Here is a 25645-nt window from a genome sequence, read left to right on the forward strand (position 1 = left end):
CTTTGGGGGTGCCTGGCTGACTTAATTGGTAGAACATGTGACTCTTGATCTCGGGGTTGTAAGTTTGAGCCCCATGTTGGGTGTAGAAATTACTTCAACATAAAATCTTTAAAAAAATTGACTTTGACATTAAAAATAAAAATTATAAAACATGACACATACATGTTTAGAAATTTTTTAGCTTCTTAGAGTTTGATTTTTGAGCTGCCCTTAATCTTTTAGGAGCCAAGTTGCCATGTTTCTTGGTATGCTCTAAATTTGTGGTCTGGGGGAGAAAAGAAATAAAGTGGGTGTGATTTGGTTTAACAGCTGGAAGCAACATTTCTAGCTCCAATGAATATGAGAGGGCTTAAACATTTGGGATGAGACCCTGAGGCAAAGTACGATTCCCAATTATCCCAATCCTCCCCATCATGGAAAAATAGCTCAAGGAACTAGTGTTCTCAATTGGGCTTCCCCTTTGGTATTTGAAGTTAAATAAGTAAATTATACTTCCATACATGTTATATATAAGTATATGTAAAGTGATCATAAAATTAAGTTACACTATTTAAAATAGGGTAATAGCTAGCATTAATATGCACATATGAGAATTCTTTTTGAGTGATGAATGCTGATACCTTGGGGAAAAGCAGACTTGACTGAATTAAGACACACATATTTTAGAGAATGGTTTATGGTAGCAGGGAGGAAAAAAGGAAATGGAATAACTCTTTCCCTCCTAAATAGTTGCTGCCTTCTCTCCATTGCAACTCGGAAGAGGTCAGCATTGCTACGAAAAATGTCCCATTGAGGTTTTCACAAATTCAAATGAAATGGAATGAAATTAAAGCCTTACGTTTTACAGGGGGGAAAAGGATGAAACGGAAAAGCACTAATTCAGCTCACTCCGTCTCACTCTGTTACGGCAGTGACTGACGTGGGAATCTGAAGAGAATTGTAATACGGGATCATAGAAATGAAAGTAACCTGTGAAGTAGTTTCATCTACCTCCTATCCTTGGTGAGTAAGCCCCAAACCGTTACAAAGAGTTAGCATTTAAGAAACTTTCCAACAAGCAATTTCCCCCAGCTATAACCTGAATTCTACCTTATAGAATGACATGGACAGTTTTCTTCTCGCGCTCAACAGGGAGATGTGAAGACAGCTTTTTGCCATAGCTAATGATCATAACCATTTCTGTATCACAGGGGTTATATTTCTGGGCCATGGGGAGACAGCACAGAGCAACGGGTAAGAATTCAGGCTTGGAGACAGAGTTGTGCTGAAGCCACAGCTGTGTGATCACAGGCAATTGACTTAAGCTCTCTAAACCTCAATTTCCTCACCCATAATGTGAGGATGATAATACCATCCAGCCAATCAAATTACTGTGAAGAATAGTCTAGAACAAGTGCTGTCTGATAGAAATATAATTTGACTCTGCAAATATGAGTCACATACGTACTTTAAAATTTTCTAGTACTCCCATTAAGAAAAGTAAAAAGACACAGGTGAAATTAATTTTAGTAATGTATTTTACTTAACATATCCAAAATACCATTTCAACGTGTTAAAAAATTAGTGGGATATTCTACATTCTCCTTTTTGTACTACGTCTTTGAAATCTAATGTGTATTTTGCACATATCATTTACCTCAACTCAAATTAGCCACATTTCAAGTGGCTACCAGTAAATGATAGGTCTAGGAAAAGGTTATAAAGCATTTAGCACTATCCAAGGCCTCTGGTGAATGCTAAGAAGTTGGGGCTTCCATTTTTATTGTTAATATTATTCTTAGAGAACAGTGTGATCTTCTCAAAGCCTTTGCTTTTCCAGATGGACTCGTCTATGGTGCTATTAGGGGTACCTGGAGAGACTGGGTTACTCAAGACTGAGCCCTCCATTTACTTCAAGGGCAACTTCCTCATGGTCACTCTCTATCTTGTTATATGGAGGGCGCCACAATAAGTGGGATCTGCATGGAGACTATACCCAGTGAATGCCAATGATTTTCAGGTACTGACACATTAAACCCCAAGAAATAGGTACCACCACTCATCTGCTACCTTCTCATAGAAATAGGACAGGATAGGGGCCCTGGATGGCTCAGTCGGTTAGGCGTCTGCCTTTGACTCGGGTCATGATCCCAGAGTCCTGGGATCGAGCCCCACATTGGCCTCCCTGTCATCAGGGAGCCTGCTTCTCCCTCTCCTCCTTGCTCATGCTCTCTCTTGCTATCTCTGTCTCTCTCTCAAATAAATAAATAAAATCTTAAAAAAAAATAGGACAGGACAGGACACTTGCTAATGCAACCATCTGCTCTTATATTTTTTCCCTTACAAGTAGCGAGGTGGTATGCAATACGCTGTGTTCAAAGTTGATTTGATAAGTTAAACATAGTTACCAAAGAACCCAGCAATTCCACTAGGTGTACCCAAGAGAATTATAAAACATGTATTCACACAAAAACTTGTACACAAATGTACATAGCAGCATTATTCAAAAAGGCTAAGAAGTAGAAACAACCCAAATGTCCATCAACTCATGAATAAGTAAACAAAATGTAGTCTATGCATGCAATGAAATATTTTTCAGCCATAAAAAAGGATGAAGGGCTGATACATACTACACGCATGAATGGATCCTGAAAACATTATGCTAAGTAAAAGAAGTCCGAATTTTTTGCATGATTCCATTATCTGAAATGCCCACAGTGGGAAAATGCATAGAGACAGAAAATAGATTAGTGATTTTCAGGGGCTGTAGGGAGGGGAGAATTGGGAGTGACTACTAAAAGGTATGTAGTTTCTTTCTGGAGTGATGGGAAAGTTCTGGAATTAGATATTGGCAATGGTTGTACATTTTGACTATATAAGAAACCACCGAGTTGTTAAAAAAAAAAAAAAAGTCGATTTGGTATCTTGGGAAGCACTGATCAAACAAACAAGTATGCCAGGACCTCAGAATAGAGAAGTATTTATAAGACTTTAAAATAGAAGAAATCACTCATGCCCAAAATATTATTTAATGGGATATCATCTTTAACTAAAGACGTAATATCAAATCTTTCTTTCCTCTCCATCAATTAAAATTGTTTGACAGTTTACCATTAAGCATGTTAACTAAGAGGACACAGACCTAAAGGATACACATGCGTATACACATATTCATAAACACAAACGCACGTACGTGTGTCAGAATTTTCTGAAAGGGTGTACGGGTTCCTCTGTTCCAGGCTGTCTCACGGCTCCCATTTTGCCCCACAGCTCTCCAGAGACACCTGCCCTACTGTGTGGCGGAGTGCAGCAGTTAAGACACGGGCTCAGGAGCCACACAGCCTCTGTGAAAGTCTCGGTCTGACTACTCACTGATTTGTGATTTGGGGCAACTTTCCTAACTCTTTCGTGTTTCATGTTGCCTTTGCAGTGGAATGAGAAGAGTGCCCAGGCTTGTTGCAAGGATTAAGAGAGTTAACATATATAAAGTACTCATAAGAATGCCTGGCTGTGGTAGATACTTTATAAGTGTTTTATAAATAAAAATTGTAAAAATGTACTTAAAACCCTGTCCCCACAGCATGCCAGACGTGCTTGAATGTGCTTTCTCTGTGTCTGGAACGCTCTTTCCCCACAAATAGCACCAACTCAATCTTCCTTCAGTGCTGTGTTCAAACATCACCTCAGCGGCTCTGATCACTGTCCCCCTCCCTTGCTTGTTTCTGTCTGTAACATGTATTGTGTTCGGATATACAAAATGATAATTTGCTTATGTATCTTCTTTGTGCCCCTTCAACTCTTACCAGAAGGCAGAGATCTTATCCGTCTGTTTGCTCCCCAGCCCTAAGTGCCCAGAGCAGTGGCTGCCACAGAGAAGGGACTCCACCATGTTTCCGGAATGAGTGAACAGATGGTAGTTCCTTCTGGACAGGGGCCCTGGGGATCAGGATAGGAGTAGTTGTCCCTTTCACTGAATACCCCTTTGCACCATTTCATCTTTTACCATGTACTTATGTTCATTTCATAACAACAAAAAGTGAGAAATAAAATACTGGAAATTAAAGAGTGTACATGGATCAGAGGGAGAAGACAGAAGCAGAAAGCAGTTAGACTTCAGGCTCTGTGACCAGACAAGGATTCTAGAGGATGCTCCTACAGGCCCCCTTTAGACGTTGTCCATGAGTAAAAAGTGGAATGACGCCTAGAAATGGCATTCAGCCCTAGTCTTGAAGCACAGCATGTACACAGGTTAGCGAGAAGTCTTTTTTTTTTTTTTTTTTTTAAAGATTTTATTTATTTATTTGACAGAGAGAGACATAGCGAGAGAGGGAACACAAGCAGGGGGAGAAGGAGGGGAGAAGCAGGCTTCCCCGCGGAGCAGGGAGCCCGATGTGGGGCTCGATCCCAGGACCCTGGGATCACGACCTGAGCCGAAGGCAGACGCTTAACGACTGAGCCACCCAGGCGCCCCAACGAGAAGTCTTAATAGGATCATTCATATTGTGCAATGTGTGTCCTTTACCTATGGGTACAATGAGAAATTTTTCCATGGCAAAAGGCCTGTTTCCAGGCACAGTAAACAGAGCGTTTGCTGAGGGTTGTTTGCCCACTTCCACCACTGCATGGACAGGCAGGTGGCCATGGTGTATGGGATTCCTTGGGCAGAGACAAGACGGTCTGTGTCCATGGCCTGAGAACAGTGCCCTTCCTCATTCCCTAATAGGTCCTCTGGAAACCTGATAAAAATTAAAGGATCCCTTGTAAGAGCACTGGACTTAAAATGAACTGTTCTGTAAATATATCCCAACTAATTTGGGGTAAAACTCTGCTCTGAGTTGCCTTTGGGGTCCCCTCATTGCTCTTTTCAATATCTCTCTTTACTACCTCTTTACTACCTCTCCTGTCAGGAAAAAACAACTGATGAGTCCCCAGCCCCTTGGTTGATGTATTACTCCTTCCACAATTTTTTTAATTTAAAAAGGGATTAATTGGAAAGAAATAATAATGGTGACGCTGTTGATAATGATATTAATAATACTGATGATGACAATGATGCTGATGATAGCAGTGATTGTTATTGAATATTTATTGTGTGCCAGGTGTTCTGCTAAAAAATGGATACAATTTATCTTATTTAATCCTCCAAAAAACTATGTTATTGACAAGGAATGGAAAGTCACAGAGTTAGCAAATGAGCAAGGAGGGGTTTAGAAGCACTGTCCCTAAAATTTTTTGCTCTGAGGAATTCCATCATTAATTATTCAAATGAATGGATTTCTAAAGTGGAAGCTTTGACCCTGTAGAGAGAGAGTTCAGGAGAGTCCGACAATCATAGTAACCCTCCATAGCAATGAAACTGACCATCAAGGCTTGAAACTTAGAACAATCCACTGTGTCTATGACTGCCTTGGTTCAACTCCTGACTGACACTCATGACATTACCTGGGCAAGTCACATAACCTCTCTGTGCTTGAGATTATTGTTAGAATTCAATGAGATAATGTCAATAAAGTGCTTGCAATAGTGTATGTATGTGTGTGTATGTAGAATGTATGTGTGTATATATATCATTCAGATGCTATATATTTTGATTGCTATATAGCTCTATTAGAATAATTTATTTCTAGCTTTTAAATAACAGAAGTGATCTTTTACCTGATTTTTATAATGCAGTTGTTGATCTATTTTCCATAGGTTTTTTTTTTAAAGGTAGCATCACAATAGAATTTCAAAGGAAAGTACCCCAAATCTCATTTCCCTAACACAACAGTTATTTTTATTTTTTACATATTGCCTTCAAGTTTTGCTAATACTAGGAAGTTACACGGAGAGGACACAATATTGAATCAGATTGGGATTTTTATCTCACACTGTCACAAACTAGCTATATAACCTCAGGGGGGTTATGCAATGCCCTTTGCTTTGGTTTCTCAAGGTATCAAGTAAAGAAGCTAGACTATACAGATGATCTTTAAGATCCCTCTAGCTTTAACTGTCTATAATTTTTATCTATAACCTACTTTTTTTGTTTCAAGATATTCATATGAAATTGCATATAGAAGGTACATGTAAGAAGTGTTTGCAAAGCTAGTTAACTTTGTAAACTATGTCTGGGAAATAGTTCCACATATATAATGAGTTCTGCAAAGGTAGGGTTATAATTAAGAACCCCAGGAATTTCAAAAAGTGGCTACCAAATTACCAAAAAGCAATAAAAACCAGTATCAATACATTCATGATATGTTTGTTTGCAACTAAAGTGTTAGCAAGCTCACACATTAATTATAAGTAATACACATAGTTTGATAAGACCATTCTAGTCTGTTGATACACAGTTGTTAAATTCACAAAAATGTTACATCAGTGTAATTTTTCCATGTGGTATTCTTAAAGTCTCTTTCTAAGAAAATCAAAGAGGAAAAAACAAAAAGAAAGGAGTGACTCTACCTGACTTAGATCATATTGGCAGAAACCTATCAATATAAATGTCTAAAATGTCAATAACTATTAATGGGATGAAGCAGTCACTCTCCCGCACTGCCGCTTGGTGTGTAACCTGGTATAACCTTTCTAGAGGCGATTTAACAATACTAATCAAAAGCTTAAATATGTTCCTACCCTCTGGCCAGGTAATTCCACTTACAGGAATTTGTACTAAAAAAATAAAGCGTGCATAAATTCTTTGTTGCAGTATCGTATATAACTGCAAAGAACTGGAAACAATCTAAATGTCCAGAAATAGAAGAATAGCTAAATAACTGATGTCACACATACATTAAATATATGTATACATGACTATATGTATTTATGATATATATGTATATGTGTGTAGATATTTTTCCTGCCTCAGCCAGATCTAATATAGATACCAATGGTGCTCATTGCTACTGCCTTAATCACTATTTCTAGGTCTTTTCAGTGAACAGAGGAGCTAAGAAATATATGTAAATATAAACATTAAAAACAATTTTTTTAAAGAAATGGCTACGCCCAACGTGAGGCTTGAACTCATGACCCCAAGATCAAGAGCCACATGTTCTACCGACTGAGCCAGCCAGTGCACCTTATATCACTAACTTCTAATTCAAATTCAGAACTACAAGGTTTTTACCTAACCTCTTCTTTTACATCTCGATTTCCTTCCTCCCATGCTGTGAATCCTGATTCTCAAGGACACTGAACATGATAGAATTAGAAGATCCCATAATTAGTATTTGCTTATCCCATATTACCCAGAACAGCGATATCGACACTACCACCAACCATATGATTACCAAAAATGGTTAAAAAATGTTTTTGCAGTCCTTTTTGTCCTTAGGAAATATCCCATTAGGGATATGTAGTCAAATTACTGTGTTTTAAAGTTATTCAAAATAATTTCTCTGTGTGCCACAAATTGGATACAAAATTAGGTTTTTTAAAAAAAATTAGGAATTGGATTTTAAAAAATTAGTATTTTCATAATTATGTAAAATATTTACGTGATTCCAAAGTCAAGTCTACAAAACAAGATAAACAAGTCTAGTTTCTATCACCATCCCTTCTACTTCATTCCTTTCCCCCTTTTATAGGTAACTATTATTTTGTGATGTTTATCCTTCCACTGTTTATACTTTAATTCAAGCAAATATATACACATACATACACACATGTATATGTGTGTGTATATGTGTATCTGTATACAAATATATATTTATATCCATTCTTACATAAATTATATGTTTGCTTTTCTCCCTCTTGCTATGTACTTACAATGTATCCTAGAGATCAAGCCATATATGTAAAGATCCTAAATTCAATTTTTTAACTGCACAGAATTCCATTGTGTGAATGCACCAAACTTTTTCAACCAGTCCTCTATTAATGAACATTTGGGTTATTTCCAGTCTTTGCAATTATAAATAGCTTCTGTCTTATGGTTTGGTATTATATTTATACATACTCAAGTCTTAAATATAAATGGATTTAAAAAAATAGATTTTTACTGTGTGGAACTCTACAAGATGAACCTAGACCACCTTATACCAAATATCAAGAACATTATCCAAGACTACTAGGGTCATGTCAAAAGAAGTCAGGAGCTAATGTGAAGAGACCAAATAGGGATAATTTAAGCATTAATAAGAATAATTAAACAAGATGTATTGAAACACATTGAACAAGTTTCAATTAATGAGTTCAAATGATAATTGAAAACAACAACAACAATAAAAGCAAAACAACAAAACACCTATTTGACCACCATTGGCACCTGCCAGAAAATCAACTCAAAGAATAGTAAGATTAAAATATTACTATTTTGCAATTCTTTTAAAAAGATTTTTGTTTTATTTAAATTCAATTCTATTTTGCAATTCTTAATAAACCAATGATTCTAGATAACATAAAAGAAGAGAGTATTACACATTATGCCCCACCCCCCCATGGCAAAACACACCACTACCTATGAAGCAGTTTTGAAAAAAAGAAACAAAAACAAAAACCACAAAAAACAAAAAACGGAATCTGATAAAGCTTGCGGATGGTTGTAGGAAATGCACAGGATATAAGAGATGTTAAACTATACTATGGGGATGCAATGTGAAAAATCAAGTTCTATAGCTTGGTTTCTTCAACAAATAAGTTGCAAGGAAATATTAGAGTGGAAACCCATATATATTTAAAGAGATGTAGTAGACATATCAACCAATCTCAGTATGGGAACTTCATTTGGATCCTGCTTCAAACAAACTATGAAAATAAATTATAATATTTATGAAACAATTGGAAATTTGAACACTGAATACTTCATATTATTAAAATATTATTGTTAATTAGTTTAGATGTGATAGTGGTTATGTTTTTTTTTTTAAGACCTTATCTTTTAAAGATCCAAATTGGAATATTTATGGTTAAGATGATACAATTTCTGGGGTGCCTGGGTGGCTCAGTCAGTTAAGCATTGGACTCTTGATTTCGGCTCAGGTCATGATATCAGGGTTGTGAGATCGAGCCCCACAGCAGTCTCCGCACTGGACATGGAGCCTGCTTAAAATTCTCTCTTTCCCCCTCCTTCTTTCTGTCCCCCCCCAAAAAAACAAAAACAGGGGTGCCTAGGTGGCTCATGGGTTGGGCATCTGACTCTTGATTTCGGCTCAGGGTCATGATCTCCTCGCTCAGCCTCCAGAAGACTGCTTGAGATTCTCTTTCTCCCTCTGCCCCTCCCCCGCCCTTCCCCCAAAATAAATAAATAAATCTTTAAAAAAACAAAGACAAATACAAACAAAAAAGACGATATAATTTCTGATATTTGCTTTAAAATAAAATGAGTAGGGAAGAGAAAGAGGGTATTGATGGGTTGATGAGTACATGGAACTCATTATGCTTTCTACTTTTGTTTATATTTTAAATTTTCTATAATAAAGCATTAATATGCATTTATATATAATGGGTATTTTGGGAGGTGTGTGGATAAACATCCATTATAAAGAAATACAACAAAATATTAATGGTGGTTACCTCTGCATGATAGGATTTTTTTTTTTTAAAGATTTTATTTATTTATTTGACAGAGAGAGACACAGCGAGAGAAGGAACACAAGCAGGGGGAGTGGGAGAGGGAGAAGCAGGCTTCCCGCTGAGCAGGGAGCCCGATGCGGGGCTCGATCCCAGGACCCTGGGATCATGACCTGAGCCGAAGGCAGACGCTTAATGACTGAGCCACCCAGGCGCCCCTGCACGATAGGATTATGGGGGTTTTGGTGATTTATATTTTTTTGTTTTTATTCTACTGTATATACTGTAATTTTTATACTGCACATATATTCTTTATAATCAGGAAAAAGCTATTTAAAAAGAAAAATCTTTTGTTTAACAATACCATTTTCACAGTTCAACTAGAATTCACTGCTGACAGTGAATAAAATAACTTTGTATATTTTAAATATAACTGGGCAAAGCAAATTATTTAATATTTAAATATATTTAGTTTTGAGTGGCTACAGATAATAGTTCATGAAAATATAACTCTAAGTTTTGAGGTTTGGAAATTCTGTCATTTGGTATAATACGATAATCTTAAATTTATGGCTTAGGAATAAACAGCTCATTTTTTTTTTCCTCCTCCTTACATAACACAAAAACAACTGATCCAGTTTGGCACCAACTTTCTCCTCCAAAGTCACCTTTGTCTGAAATCTAGCACCTCAGGTTTCAGTCAAATACCTTCTAGATGAGAAAAGGTTTCTTAACAAAATTTTCTTGTAATTTTACTACAGTGTTCATTCCTGGCAGCTTCGGAGAATCCTTTTTTCATAGGTAAGTGGGTGGGAGGAATGCTTCTTCCTCCTACTTTCTAGTGAAGGAGAGAGAGCAAGAGAGAAATCTAGTGATGCAGAGAGAGCAATCAGTTGAAATCACTCCTTTCGTATCGCTGAAATAAATGTAGGACCATGATGTAGATGCAATTAAAGAAAAAGATAGTTAATGGGTAATTTTAGCATATTAAAAGTTAATATGGTGTACTGCAAGGTTTGCCATTCGATTAGGAGGAAATTAGTTCTTTGAGATCAGTAAAATTGTTTCAAACCAACTTATAAAAACAAGCATGTTTTGTAATTACATATGGACATCTAATAATTATATCATCTGAATGACCTATAATCAGATAAGTAACCCTTCATTTATTCTGAAATAAAGATATCTAGTATTCCTTCTTCTTTTGGTTCACATGTAATTTTCTCCTAAAGAAACCACAGTCAGCTTCTTTCTGAAATATATATACATATATATATTTTTTTTTAAAGATTTTATTTATTTATTTGACAGAGACACAGCGAGAGAGGGAACACAAGCAGGGGGAGTGGGAGAGGGAGAAGCAGGCTTCCCGCTGAGCAGGGAGCCCGATGCGGGGCTCGATCCCAGGACCCTGGGATCATGACCTGAGCCGAAGGCAGACGCTTAACGACTGAGCCACCCAGGCACCCCCTTTCCGAAATATATTAACAGAATATCATTAGAGTAACATTTTGTTCTAAATGTAGACTTTAAAGCAAAGTCATTGGTAGATGTGGTTATTCATTTGGAAGTGAAATTTTCTGATTTAACAAATGGCTAGGGGCAGATAATGTCGATTTGGGTCCATTTGTCCATTTGAGGTTCCATGGATGATTATATGCTTCACATAAATTCAATCTACAATTGCAACTATGTGCCCCGTTTTGTGCTAAGTATTTTCATATATAATCTCAATTATTTACTACAATAACCTTGTGAAATAGTTATTTTGGAGAGAGGTTAAGTTTCTTGCCCAAAGTCACACAGTTATCAAGCTCATTACAAATCCTGTGTTACCACTTTTAATTAAGAACACTGGTGATTGAGAGCATTTGCAGCACTCCTTGGTGCCTAGTCTGGAGCCTTGTACTAGAAAGTACGTCAAGTCCGTTCAAAGGATGATATTCATCTGTCTCATTGTAAAAACAGGGTTCTCCGCCTCCCTCACACAATGGAAGATGTGCAAGAGGTGCAGCATTCTTCATATTAGAGCAAAGATGGAGCCAGTTGAGATGGAGAGTCTCTCATGGAGAAACCGACTAAAAAGCATCAAGGAGAAGAGAGGGGGCGATCTGTTCTTCACAGCGGCCAAGCCAAGCTAGCTTTCTGCCTTGATCTTTTAACAAACTTTAGTTAAAGTTCAGACACCTTTAAGCCTGGGAACCAACAGCTTTTGATTTGGTGACCAGGAAACTAAAGGTCAACCTGAGAAAATTGATTCTTGACATATTTCCAACAAAGGTCACTTGTTTTATCCCAGTGGACTCAAAGTTAAGAATTAAAAACCTCAACGTTGGTAAATTATATGTTTAAAATACTGGGAGTTCTAATTAGACATCCATCCCAAATGCTAGTAGAGCCCACTCTATTTGTTTACTCATAACTTTATGAAAAACTGTTTGTTTGGGATGTGGTTTCTAAAAGCAATTTACCTTCAGGCTTAGTTAAAAATGGAATGTGTGAGAAAAGAATTTTCCAACTTTTACTGACTCGGTGATGCAAAGGAAAATATGTTTATAAGAATTTGTCTGCTTGGTAACTCAAAATTAATTGATTTACAAAACTTGAGATTTCAAGTTTAAATGCTAAATTCAATTATAAATTTCAAGCATTATTTTTTCAGAGCATACCCTTGTTCTAGCTACTAATACTACAGAATCATTCTGATGGACATGAACTGGGCATCAAATTATTAACTATCCCTCTAAAGTTGTATTAGAAGTTACTACTAAGAGTATTTTATTTGTGGAGACATAAATGCAGGTTACACAATACCTTGTAAGTTGCCTTGAACGAAAGGATCTTAAAAATAAATAGGAACAACAAAAATAAAACATGACTAACCCTCCTGCCATCATCAAAACAAATGTTTCCAAGGACCTGAAGCCAAGAAAATAGAAATCCATAAACACAAAGGCCAAGATAATCGGTGAATCTACCAGGTCTCCATAAAGGACAAAACAAAACACTAAAAACCAGACAAAACCCCAAATCCCATCTGCTTTGAAGGAATGAATGCTGAAGAACATTGACCCTTTCTGCCCCTCCGCCTACCACAGAAATCCCAGCCTACAGCTAATTTTAAAATTATCAAATCTCCAAAAATTATGGGAGATGGATGTCTTAAAAAATGCAGTCGATTCAATTGCATGGGTCATATCCACATTAGCTAAAGTAGTAATTATTGAGGGAAGGGTAATCTACTTCATTCATTTTAATAACCAATTCTTTCTCAGATTTGCCACAGAGCCAACTCAACTTAATTATTAAAGCACAATAATATTGGATTGAACTATTTTTCAATCCAAGAATTTTTATTATAGAGAAAAGGCTTGGACAATTTAAGCAATTATGTGCTTCATTTCTCCTTTTCTGTAACTCCATTCTTGCTTATTTATAAGGTATTGAATTTAACTTGCTTCATTCTTAATGTTTTACATCCTGTCATCTTCTTTTAAAAAATTTAAACTCGATTTTAAAAAGGCTGCAGGCTAAGTGTTGGTGGCTAGTTCCTATGAGTAACAAATCATAGTCCCTAGAGCTCAGAGTGCTGACCTGAAGGACAGCAAGCCAAATTTTGGCCGCCCTGAAAAACTCTGTGTACACAACTAATGCATATTCTAGATTTTACCCCTCTGCTCCCAAAACACTTCCTTGGATGCCCAACTTATACGACCTCTCCTTATATCCAGGCACACACCACTTCTTTTCATTGGGATGCAATATCGCTAAAGGGCAAGGTCACTTGAAAGAAAGCTGAACTTGGACTCAGACTCCAGGTGAGTTCCAGCTCTTTAGGGAACCAGTTAAAGGTAATTTAGCTCAGTGGGTAAGTGTGTGTGCCTGCTAAAGCCAGAACGCAGAGATGCAAATCCTCGTTTTCCACTTTCTAGCTGTGCGACTCTAGGCAAGTCATTTAAATCTTGTGCCCGGTTTTCCCATTTATAAAATTATGGTGATATCAATAAGAGCCTCAGAGAGTAGTCATGAGGATTAAATGTCTTAATAGGACCGGGGCACCTGGGTGGCTCAGTTGGTTAAGCATCCCACTCTTGGTTTTGGCTCAGGTCGTGATCTCAGTGTCCTGAGATGAGCCCCACGTCAGGCTCTGCGCTCAGCCTGGAGTCTGCTTCAGATTCTCTCTTTCTCTCTGCACCCCCCACTCTCTCTCTAAAATAAATAAATCAATCTTTTTTTTTTTTTAAGATTTTATTTATTTATTTAACAGAGAAAGAGACAGCGAGAGCAGGAATACAAGCAGAGGGAGTGGGAGAGGGAGAAGCAGGCTTCCGGCCAAGCAGAGAGCCCGATGTGGGGCTCAATCCCAGGACCTAGGATCATGACCTGAGCCAAAGGCAGAAACTTAATGACTGAGCCACCCAGGTGCCCCTAAATAAATCTTTTTAAAAAAATGTCTTAATAGGGCTTAAAACAGAGCCTCAGGTATCCTAAGCATGCACTAAATGCCAGCAATTCTTACCAGCTGCCTGACCTTGGGGGAACTCACCTAACCTCTATGAAACTTTATTTCATCTTCTGTACAAAAAGGGATCATGGACCTCACGTGGTCTTTATGAAGACCAAATAAACTCATATTAGTATGTTGCAGTCATTTTAAAAATGTAATCAAGTATCAGGCAACTCTTTCAACCAAGTAGAAGTAGTTCTGCGCTTCTGTAATACTTGAAAAACACACATACACACACATTCCTGTGACAGCACTTGTCACATGGCATTGTCAGAATTTGCTTACCTGTCCATCTCCCCCACTAACAGTACATCCTCTGATTCACCTCTGGACCCTCAGCATGTTGGTCACACCTAGCACAGGACAGGCACTCAATAAATATTTGTTGAAATGAATATTGTCCAAACTGAGCAGGAATTCTCAAGGCCTTGGCTAGAAATGATGGATTACCACTTTTTGCCAAGTGTCCTTGGTAGACCACCCAGAAATTCTCTTGTTTTTCCTCTGGCACAATACATTGAGATTTTGTCATTTTGAATGCAGCCAATCTTGTGTGGTTACATTCACGTATTCTTTTTGTTTTAAAAAAATTATTATTGAGCACCTATTATGTGCCAGGTCCTATGCTGGGCTCCATATGGTACACCACAAGTGGCAAACGCCCAGGCGAATTTAGTCCCTGCATACTATATTGAAAGAAACTATTTACTAGAGAATCATTTACTGCTGGAGATAATAAGCTCCCTGGTTTGATTACTTCATTAGAGTGACAGAACGTCAGGGTGGGAAGGAATGGTTTTCTAGAAGTGGGAGTCCTTTATAGAATAATAATTAAGGTCAGAGATGTGACTGCTTAAGTTCAAATCCTTGCTCTCCTTTGTACAAGGTGTAAGACCTTGGGCAAGTTGCTTAAGCCCTCTGAGCTTCACTCTTCTCATCTGTAAGATGGAACTAGTACGATTGATATGAGTATTAAGCATAACAATCCACATTAATCACGTACGATGATGCCTGCCCTATAGTAGGCACTCTGTATGTGTTTGTTATTGTGATGAACCTGATCCCTCACCCCAGTGTTTGAACTTCCATCACAGATATATCCAGCAAATGGGGCAGGAATGCCTGAATTCTGCTTGAATACCATCAGGGGCAGGGAACTTACTACTAACAGTTATCTACTTGATTGGTGGGCAAGGCTAATTGTTGGGCTGAAATATACATGCTTACATCTTCCACTCAGGGGTCCTCCATCTGTCATTTGGGACTACTCAGAAGAAATCTCATCTCTTCTCTGCAGGATAGCCCCTCTAACTTTGGAAGGTAGCTACATATGCTAGCTATCATCCTCATCCTCACACACCCACACACAATCTTAAATTTTTTAATCATTTTTATATGACACTATTTACCAGATCCCTCATCCTTTTTTACTCTCCTTGAATAATCTTTGTTTATCAATGTCCTTCTTACAGGTTGAAGGATTTATAACACAGAACAAATGTGGCCTGATCACAAGTGAGTACTAGAGAACGACTTCCCAACTTGAACACTATATTTCTATTAATATAGCAAAAAATTGATTTTTTTTTGAGGTACATCACACTGTGTTGACTCATCATCTACTAACAATCTACAGGAGACTCTAAATCTTCCTACGTGAGCAATTGTAAGACATCTCACCCCCAATCTATACTTGTACAACTGAATTTTGGATCTTTGAGGACTTTACACTTGTCCCTATTAAACTTTATATTGTTAGGTGTGATTCATTCTTACATTTTGTCGGGATTCAGTCGGGGGGCAGGGGGAGATCCTGGCTGTCTCATCCAGCTCATTTGTGATTCTTTCCAGGTGGTGTGTGATCAATTTATCACACCATCAATGTTATTATATTAATCATCAATAAAAGTGTTAAGGGGGATGGGGCTGCAAACCAGACCTGCATTAGATCCCTAGAGACCTAGGTGTGCATCAGCCTCTTAAGAAATTTTTTAAAAAGACATCACTCATTCAATCAACAAATATTTATTGAGTGTCTACCATGCATCAGTTACTATTCCATGTGCTGGGTATATAGTGCTGAGTAAAACAAAATCCCTACCCTCGGCAAGCCTACATTCTAGTAGAGGAGATAGATAATAAATTTTAAAAAATAAATAATACTAAGGTCTTTCAATGAAAAGCTAAAGCAGATACGGGGCTAAGGAAGGTTGACAGTGGGATGGAATGGGAGTTGGTCCATAGACAACATGGCTAATGCAGAATTGTTTTTGAAGTTTAATTGCAGTGCTCATGTCCTAGATTCTTAGTGTGCATCTGGACCAAAAGGTGTCCCGAAGTGGGCAGCAAGTTGATTTTGCAAAGCCCACTTTCCTCTATGTGGAATCACATTAAGAAAAAATTGGTAGAACAATAGGAAGAATGTAAATAGTCATGAAACAAACAAACAAAAATATTTGAAAGGACATAATTCCTCAAGAGACTTCACAACATTTCTTCATATGCATAGAATATTCAAACACTGTGAGGCCATCAAGACTAGAACGGAAGCCAGTCACACCTCTTGACGAAAACTCCAGAGAGGAGAATCGAAGAATTGAAAAACAGAGAAGCTAACACTTACCTTATTCCAATCCCCATCTTCTCAAGTATGGAGTGGGTTATGAATCCAGTAATTTATGAAAAGTCAGGAGGATGGAATGCTTGGGTGATCCCAAAACATGGCTCAGAGAATCTGGATACTGAATTCTGGAAAAGAAGTCCACCAGGGCCAGATGTGAAATCTACCTCTATTAACTGCTATCTGCTCATTATTCTAATGTTGATAAATTCTTCTAAAGAGTTCTAGATAAATTTCAATTCCCTTTGATATTAGAGGGACTTGATAAGTCCCAGATAATTGCATATTCTGATTCAAAATTTATATTCTCACAATGATACTTTTAACATTTATATTCCCTCATTCATTGAGCATTTATTTTGTACCAATTACTGTGTTGGTACTAGGAATACCAAGGTGAGTAGGATAAATATGCTCCCTGTTTCCGGGGGCTTTAGAGTAGAGCTTATAGTAGAAGGCAAGCTAGAAATAAGAAAGGAAGCTCTGATAAAGAAGTGTATCAAGAGCTCTAGGAGGATCACCTAATCCAGACTTTGGGAGAAATGCAAGTTAGAGACTTGTACATGGGGACTTACAAGGTATGAAGGAGTTAGTTTAAAAAAAGAAATGGGGCATGGTGCCTGGGTGGCTCGGTCAGTTAAGCATCTGCCTTAGGCTTGGGTCATGACCCCAGGGTCCTGGGATTGAGCCCCATGTCGGGCTCCCTGCTCGGTGGGGAGCCCGTTTCTCCCTCTCCCTCTGCCCTTCCCCTCAACCACTTATGCACTCTCTCTCTCTCTCAAATAAATAAATAAAATCTTAAAAAAAAAAAAAGAAATGGGGCAAGTCTGTTTTAGGTGGAGGGTATGGCAGATGCACATTTTGGAGGTAACAGAAATGACTGTGCATGCTGAGCATCTGAGCACTGAAAATTAGTTCAGCATAGCTGGGACAGAGTGGTCAGAGATGAGATCGGAAAGGTAAGTGGGACCAAATTATTCAGAACCTTACAAGCTCTGTCATAGAGGAGGTGGAGTCTACTAAAATGTGTAATCGCTTGAATGTTAGAGTTTTGAAAGAGAAAAGTCAAGACTGCTGCTCAGATGTTTGGCTTGACCACCTGGGTGGACAGTGATGTCAGTCACCAGGACAGCAAAATAGAAACACAAAAGAGAGGAGCTGTGGAGAAGGGGCAAGTTCAGACCAGGTCATGTTTGGTGTGTGACACCTGGAGAACACGGGCAGGGTAGCAGCAGGTAGTCTGATCTAGAAGTCTGAGGATACAGGTTTAGGGATCATCAGCACATGACAGGCAACAATAGAATCCACAATGATGAACGAGATACCCTGAGTGAGCATTGGGGAAGAGGGAAGGCCTACGAGAGCCCAAGAGGAAAACCGACCTTAAAGGATGGGCAGATAAAGTTTCCTTAAAAAAAAGAGGAAGAAGGTGCAATCAGAGGGAGACGAGGGAAACAAGAATGTGAGGTATCACAGAGGACAAAGGAAAAGCACGTTTCAACAAGTAGGTTGTGGTCAACAAAGGCAAATGCTGTCAAGAGATCAAGAAAAAGGCTGAGAAGTAGTCACGGGGTGAGCGCCAAGGAGATACTTGAGCAGCTGGGCAAGAGCAGCTGGTGGAGGCAGAAGCCAGGTCACATGAATCGAGGAACAAAGACAGCCAGTGAACAACGTCTACACAACTATTTCAAAAAGTTTGACTCAAAAATGGAAGATTTAATCCCTCAATTTTCTTCCCAAAGGGAAGGAAAGAGGGCCACCACGAAGGCTTCCTCACCACCTATAGTCACCTGTAGCTCAGCTGATTACCTAGCAGCACTCTTGCTTGCAGGTGTGGCCTGTGCATGGGCCTGTGGTTCCACCACCAGTACTGGACATGGCTAACACCGTAGAGTAAACCAAACCTGCCTTCTCTGCTCTGCACCCAGCTCTTCCTCTGCACCCGATCCTTCTCGAGGCCTCAAAGACCCACACGGTCTTCCTCGACACCAGGCCCACTGTGGTGCATGATGTAACCTGGCCTCTCTGAGCAGCCCACCATAGGTAAAAATCTGGTCAGGTACAGTTGTCACATGATCATTACCATTCACTTATTGCCAGAGCTTATGTATTGGGACCAGTTAGAAGGAGAGGAGAGAAATTTGGTCACCTTGGAGTCTGGAGCAGGCAGCTGGCCCCACAGCTGGCCAGACTGCTATCCAAGCGGGGGGCCTCTCTGAGAACAAAATCCAGAAGCCAAAATACATGGGTCAGGTGGAAAACAGATGACTACCACTGTCAATAATGCTGAAGGTTGGTCCTAGGGAGTGAAGGTGAGCCAATACATAATGGATGAACACTGTAAGGGGTTTGGACATGAGGGGAGGAGCGGGAGGGCCATCCAAGAGCAAGGACCAAGAATTGGAAATGGGCTGAAGCTCTCACGCGCACACAGAGGCCAGGCACAGTTATGCTGGACGGTGAGTCCGTCCCACTGGATCTGTTATCCCAAATCTTCCCAGTGTGTTCTCTCAGGACTTCATGACTTGAACTGAAGTTCCCAACATGCACAACAAGTCCCCCAATCTTATTTCCACAACCCCTCTCCTGCCATCATAACGCTGGATTGCAAGAGGAAGCCAGATAAGCTCTGGCCTGGGTGGTGTGAATGGGGAACAACTTGAAAAGGTTGTAGTGAATAGCCATCCCTGAGCGTAAGAACCAGGAGTGGAAACAGAGGCCTGACAAGGTATTCATGCAGGCCCGAAATCAATAACAAAACTAGCTCCGTGGCTTGATTAGTTGAAAAAATGTTGCCAAATTGTAATCGTTCCAGGATGTCCATATTCTCAAAAACGCTCACGATGACTGAATAGAAAGCCTTCACTGTCTTCAGTTTGTGATTATAGCACGGAGAGGTGATAAAAACAGTGATGAACATCACAGACAAATACACTATTTGTGCCTTGTGCACAGACAGGCTACACTAAGTTTTCAGCTAAAGATTTTTTTTTTTTCATTTCACTTCAGTCAATAATCATTTACCCACCGGATATTGCTTTAAAGCCAAGTTTTCATCTAATTCTCATTTAACAAGATTGAAAAGGAAAAACTAAATAATAATACCTCATTTGTGTATAGTGCATGTCTTTCAGGGAAGACATCATAACCCATTTTATACTATCTAATTTACAGTAACAACACTTTTATAATGTAAATACTAGTAAGGGCTATTATCATTTTATAATATGCATGAAAGAAACCAAGGCATGTTGGGATAAAATGACAGTTCAATGTAACATGTAGCTTCCATTTTAGAGATATAACAGCTCGTTTATTTTTTCCTTCCTTCCTTCCTTCCTTCCTTCCTTCCTTCCTTCCTTCCTTCTTTACAATGAAGCCCTGCTTTAGATAAACATGTTTATTAAAGTGTACCTTGCCCTTACACTTTAAGATGAAAAATATCTTGCTTAAAAGAAATAACCAACACCAAAATGTTCATGTGTCCTACAGATGAAATCTCTCTCTCAAATCTAGATCAAAAAGAATCAATTTCACTACACAACTCTGCTTTCAATCAGCACAGTTCTCACCAACTTGTGCTAGACATATTGCTAGTCGATTGTAATATCTCTTCTTCATACACATTATGTTGTAATGATCTTATCATCTCAGCTGGATTTCAAAAGTACCCTTACCTGCACAAATTGTGCATGTATGTAAAGTCACTGGCACTTTTATGCTTTTATTAGCTTCCTTTTGGAGGATAACATTTTTTTCTGATCTTCTCATGTATTCATTCACTCATTCATTCACTAATGCCCTCAAGCATTCATACATCCATTCAAAACAGTGAGTGTGTGCTCAAAATGTACAAGCACTATTCTAGATGCAAAGGATAAAAATAGGAAGAAGACCAAATCACTGACTTCAGGAAACTCACAGACCAGTGAGGGTAAATAGCCAGAGGAGTAAACAACTGTAGTTCAGTGCGGTAGATGTGGAGAAGGAATGACACATGAAAATGGTTTGGGGAGCATAGAAAGGGGATTGGTGTGTGTCTGAGAGGATGAGGAAGGCCTCCTAGAGAAGGTGCTCCTAGATCTTAGCATGTCAGGAAAAAGGGATTGGGGTATTTCACATAGAGGGCACAGCATGGGCAAAGGCACAGATAGGCAAATAAGAGCATCCTATGCATTTGGGGAACTATGGGAAACAGGAGGTTCTTCAAATATTCTATGCCAGATTCTATTTCACAGTCCAAGCCCTGGACTTCACCATAGACAATTCTGTAAAGGGAAATATATGGTCCCTAGGTTATTTGTCCTCAGTCATATAAGTAAAAACACATTCTACATGGGATCTACACCAAAGTGCCTTTTAAGACTCTGACCACTTGAGGAATGTCACAAAATCAAAGCTTGAGTCTATATTCTCCATATTTCATTACTATCATACTCCAGGGGGTGGCAGGTAAGAACAGCCTACCTCTTCCTCAAATATAGGTGATCACTTAGGCCATCTCCATTATTATTTCAGTATAAAAATTTTATATAGAAGTATTTCCAAAAACAGCATTTTCAATGCACTATGTTGGATGGATCAGGTTTTTCCTGCTCACCTCTTTCTAATCATTCAGACGTCGCATAGCCCAGCCTCCAAAGGAATGAGAGCTGGCCTTACAGACTTCTTATAGCAACTCCACACACTAGCAAGAGGTGTTTGGAAAGTCTCTGAATATGCTACACATAAGTACCTTCAGGGACTGCTCTTCCCTGAAGCCTCTGAGAAGTCCTGCACGAAGGTCTTTGTGAACTGGGTCAGCAGTTGATAAAATGGGATCACTACAGAACTCACATGGAACCTTCCCTAGAATAACTCCACTGCTTGGTTAATCTTACTCTGAATTCCCTTGTCACTTAAGAAAAGCTTTGCATCATGCAATTGCATCCTTGTTTCTATTTGGAAATTTTTCAGAGACTCTGAGAGTTCAAAATAACTCATCTATTTTGGTTCCTGACCAATTATGGAATTCTCTCTAAGACATCATTTCTTCATTCATCCAATACTTTACCCATTCAACAAACATCTACCTCCTCATTTCTATCTCTTGAAGCCAGTTCAGTCAGCCCTTTGTTCCCCATTACTCCACTGAAAACACACATGAGAAGATCACAATGACTTCTAGGTTGTCCAATCTAAGGGTCAATTGTCCATCCTCACCTTACTGTCCTCTCAGCAGCTTCTTGGCACAGATGATCACTCCCTTCTTGTTGAAACATTTTCTTTACTTGACTTCCATCACATCACACTGACTTTCCTCCTACCTCATCGTGTATTCCGTCTCATTCACTTTTGCTGGGTCCTTCCTGATTTCTGAATGCTGGAAGTTCCCTTGGGCTTACTTCTCTACAATTACCCATCCAGTCCATTCTTTCTTTTATTTATTTATTTTTAAAAGATTTTATTTTTAAGTCATCTCCACACCCAACATGGGGCTTGAACTCACAACCCCAAGATCAAGAGTCACATCCTCTACCAAGTGAGACAGCCAGGCACCCCCAGTCTGTTGCTTTAAATACCATATATCTAGCCCTGATGTCTTACTTGGAAACTAAAAGGGATTTTTTTTTTTCTAGAGATGCTGAAGTTTGGGTTGGGCACTGAAGGAGGAGATGGGTTGGCCAAGGGGAGAGGAGTGGCATTTTCCCAATGGGAATAGGAAGAAAAAGGGTACAAAGTTGTGAAAAGGCAAACTGTATTCAGAAAAAAGAGGAAAGTCTGGTGTGAGCTGAAAATGACTATGGTGGGTTGTAGCCTTATCAAGAAGAAGCTTGATTTAGGTAAGGAATTTGGACTTTATACTGAAGATAGTAAGTAATTACCAGAGGCTCTTAAATAGGAGAGAGGTGTGATCATTCACGTTAAAAAAATAAATAAACCTTTAGTTGGCAAGATGAAGGCTGTGTTAGAATAAGGGGAGACTGGAGCCTAGAAAGCCAATTAGAAGGCCCCTGTAATAGTCTAAGGAAGGGATTAAGGTCTGAATCACCATAGCAGCAGTGGGATGAAAAGCAGTGACAAATCCAAGGGAGATTTAGAAGTTGTATTGAGGACATGGCTATTGATTAGATAGGAGTTTGGGAGCAGGGGAGAGAGGCCACAGCTAAAGTGTAATGACATTAACTAAGCTAAAGGGGGGAAGGAGAGCACATGTGGTGGGGATGATGAGTAGCATATTAAGTTTGCAGTGATACCAGTGGTGAATGAGACAGGTCTGCAGATCAGGAAAGAGGTTTGGACTGAGTGTGTAGGTTCAGAAGGCAGTGTCCAACGGTAGCTAAATCCTCAGAACGGATGGGATATCCTGGGGAGAGAAAACACGGAGAAGCTGAAAGAGAAAGTGTGCAGGCAAGTTGTCATGGGAGGAGGAGCCAGGGGAGGAGGCTGAGGAGGAACAGAAAGGTAGCGTGAGATTGGGTCAGTGGAGGTCTGTAAGTAAAGGGAGAAGAGCCCTTCCAGCAGGAAATGACCAGCAGTTCTCCCTGGGGTAGGATGAGTGAGAGGATTATGTTTGGTGATTAGATCTGATGAGCACATATTCTAGAGAGTTAGAAGTCAGGCTGGAATGGATGCAGTGAAGACTCCTCTTTGAAGTTTGGCTGGGAGGGAAGCAGGGATTGGCTGGGAAAAAGGTGGAGTGGGGCAAGGTGTAGGAATTTCTTTTTATGGGAATGGGAGTCTTTATTACAACAGGTTGCCAGCTAGCTTCTGCTCACGTGTTACTACCCTACAAGGCAAACTCGTTGAGTTTTTGAGCAGCAATCGAACATTCAAATCAGTTCAACACATATATGCAGACTGCCTGTTATGTCTAAAGCAGTGTGCTTGGCATTTTAGTGCCTAAAAAGATATGCAAGACATGGTCATGTTTTGATTTTTCATTAACTGGCCCAAATCTACCTCCTTCCAGTGACAGCTCCCTGTCCTCTGGAGTCACACACAATATAAGAAGAATTCCTTCCATATAGCTGCCCTTCAGCTAATTGAGGGTGGTTTTCAGCTGCCTCCTGGGTCTTCTTATTGAACTTTTGTGAAATAATCCCATCTTTACGTATGTATACTTGCATAGGGGTATGTATATATTTTATTACCAACTGGCTGCTCTCCTCTGGACATCCATTGCTGTCTGTCCTTTTAAAATGTGGCACTCAGAATTAATCTCAATTTTCCTTATCTGGTATAAACAGTGTACAAACCAGTTGGAACATTCTTGCCCCTTTCCAGGATGTGGTTTTTCTGTTAATGCCATCTGAGACTGTAGGAATGTTCTGACAGTCCCACTACTCACTCATGGTACTTCACAGTCAACCCAAGTCCTGAGATCCTTTGCACCTGAAATGTTAATAAAATAGGTCTCCCAATTCTTATTTATACAATTGACTTTTTAAAACCAATTGCAGAAGTTTATTTTTTCCCACTAAATATTGTATTTGTACATTTGGTTTTTATTAGCCAATAGTAAAAAGAGCAAGGGCTTAGGAGTCAAGCAGATGTAGATTGGAATTCTGGTTTTGCTAGGTAGCTCAGTGACCTTGGTCATGTCATGATCTCTCTGTCTCAACTTATCAGTGAAACAGGGATAATCATAACTACATTGCAAAGTGGTTCTGTGGCTTCGTGGAGGGTAGAACAGTCCAATATATCATAAGGACTAAATAAATGTTGGTTTTCTTGCCTTCTTTCTCTTCCATTTTCTCAGCTTTGTATTCTCAGCAGAAGTATGCCTTTTAAGTTTTAACCCAAGATTAATAAATCTTCCTTTTAAAAGAAAAAAAATAAATTGAGCAGAATACGAGCCAAGGGCCAGAAGAATACTTTAGTATAACAGTGAAGCATAAGGGCTCTGAAACCAGACTTTCTATGACTGAATTCCAGCTCTACTACTTACTTGTCATCTAATCAGAAGCAAATTCATGAGCCATCCCGAGCCTTGGTTTACTCATCTGTAAAATGGGGATGATAGCAGTGCTTGTGTTTCTGGGTGTTAGAGAAGATGAACTGAGATAATAGATGGAAAGTACTTTTGCATAGAACCTTGCACATATTAAGTAGTAGAGTTATTATTACCACTTAGAAACCTCCAGGCAAATAATGTGTTAAATATTTAAAACTTTGAAATGAAATGACTATGTTATATGGTTTGTATATGTTAGGGTTTTTGATACATGATGCCAAATTGCTGTCTAGAATGCTTGAACCAGTTTCCATGCCCAGTATTGTATGATGGTGCTTATTTCCCTGCATCTTTAGCTATGCAAGATATCATTTTAAAGTTCTTGATAATTTGCTAGGCACAAAGACATCTGGTCTTACCTTGATCTGTGTATCTCTAATTACTAAGATTGGACTGCTTTCATTTTAATTGACCAACTGAATTCCTTTTTTTCTCCCACCTTCTCATGTTCTTTACCCATTCCCTTGAGATGTATTCTTCTTATGTTTGCAAGAGGTCTTTATATATTAAGGACACTACTCTTTGTCATATATATATTTATATATATTTGTTATATATAATTGCAAAAGTTCTAGAATCTCTCATTTATCTGTTTATTTTGTTTGTGGTACTGTTTTTATCTACATAAATTAAAAAGATTTAAGTGTCAAATCTATAACTGTTTGTCTTTTATAAACCATAAGCCTTTACTTCTTTGCTCATGAGGGCCTTTACCATGTAAAGGTCAAGAAATGCTTGGGGCACCTGGGTGGTTCAGTTGGTTAAGCATCTGCCTTTGACTCAGGTCATGATCCCAGGTTCTTGGGATTGAGCCCTGCATCGGGCTCCCTGCTCAGTGGAGAGACTTCTTCTACCTCTCCCACTGCCCTCCCCCCACCCTGCACTTGCATGCTCTCTCTTGCTCTATCTCAAATAAATAAATAAAATCTTAAAAAAATGCTTACACCACTTTCATCTTTTCAACACATATAACTATATAACTTCTCTTGTATGGGCCATTTTTCACATTTAACTCTTTAACCCATCTGAAATGTATTCCACTCCTTCT

At 38.9% G+C, this 25645-nt stretch overlaps 1 protein-coding gene across 4 annotated transcripts in view; it reads right to left on the reverse strand.

Moving 5' to 3' along the window:
- Positions 1-25645, reverse strand: part of MKLN1 (muskelin 1) — a 313020-nt gene that overhangs the window by 273639 nt on the left and 13736 nt on the right. The window contains exons 2-3 of one of the 4 annotated variants that reach the window (XM_032401558.1): positions 16605-16729; positions 14267-14334 (exon numbers count right to left, since the gene is read on the reverse strand). The exons of 2 other annotated variants lie outside the window; for them this stretch is intronic. In XM_032401558.1, coding sequence (XP_032257449.1) covers positions 14267-14274 — 8 coding nt within the window. In that variant the 5' untranslated portion in view covers positions 14275-14334; positions 16605-16729. The remainder of the gene's footprint in view (positions 1-14266; positions 14335-16604; positions 16730-25645) is intronic. One more of the 4 variants, XM_032401557.1, reaches the window with a different exon arrangement.

Source organism: Phoca vitulina, unplaced genomic scaffold (assembly GCF_004348235.1).
Source record: "Phoca vitulina isolate PV1807 unplaced genomic scaffold, GSC_HSeal_1.0 scaffold4, whole genome shotgun sequence".
NCBI lineage: Eukaryota > Metazoa > Chordata > Mammalia > Carnivora > Phocidae > Phoca > Phoca vitulina.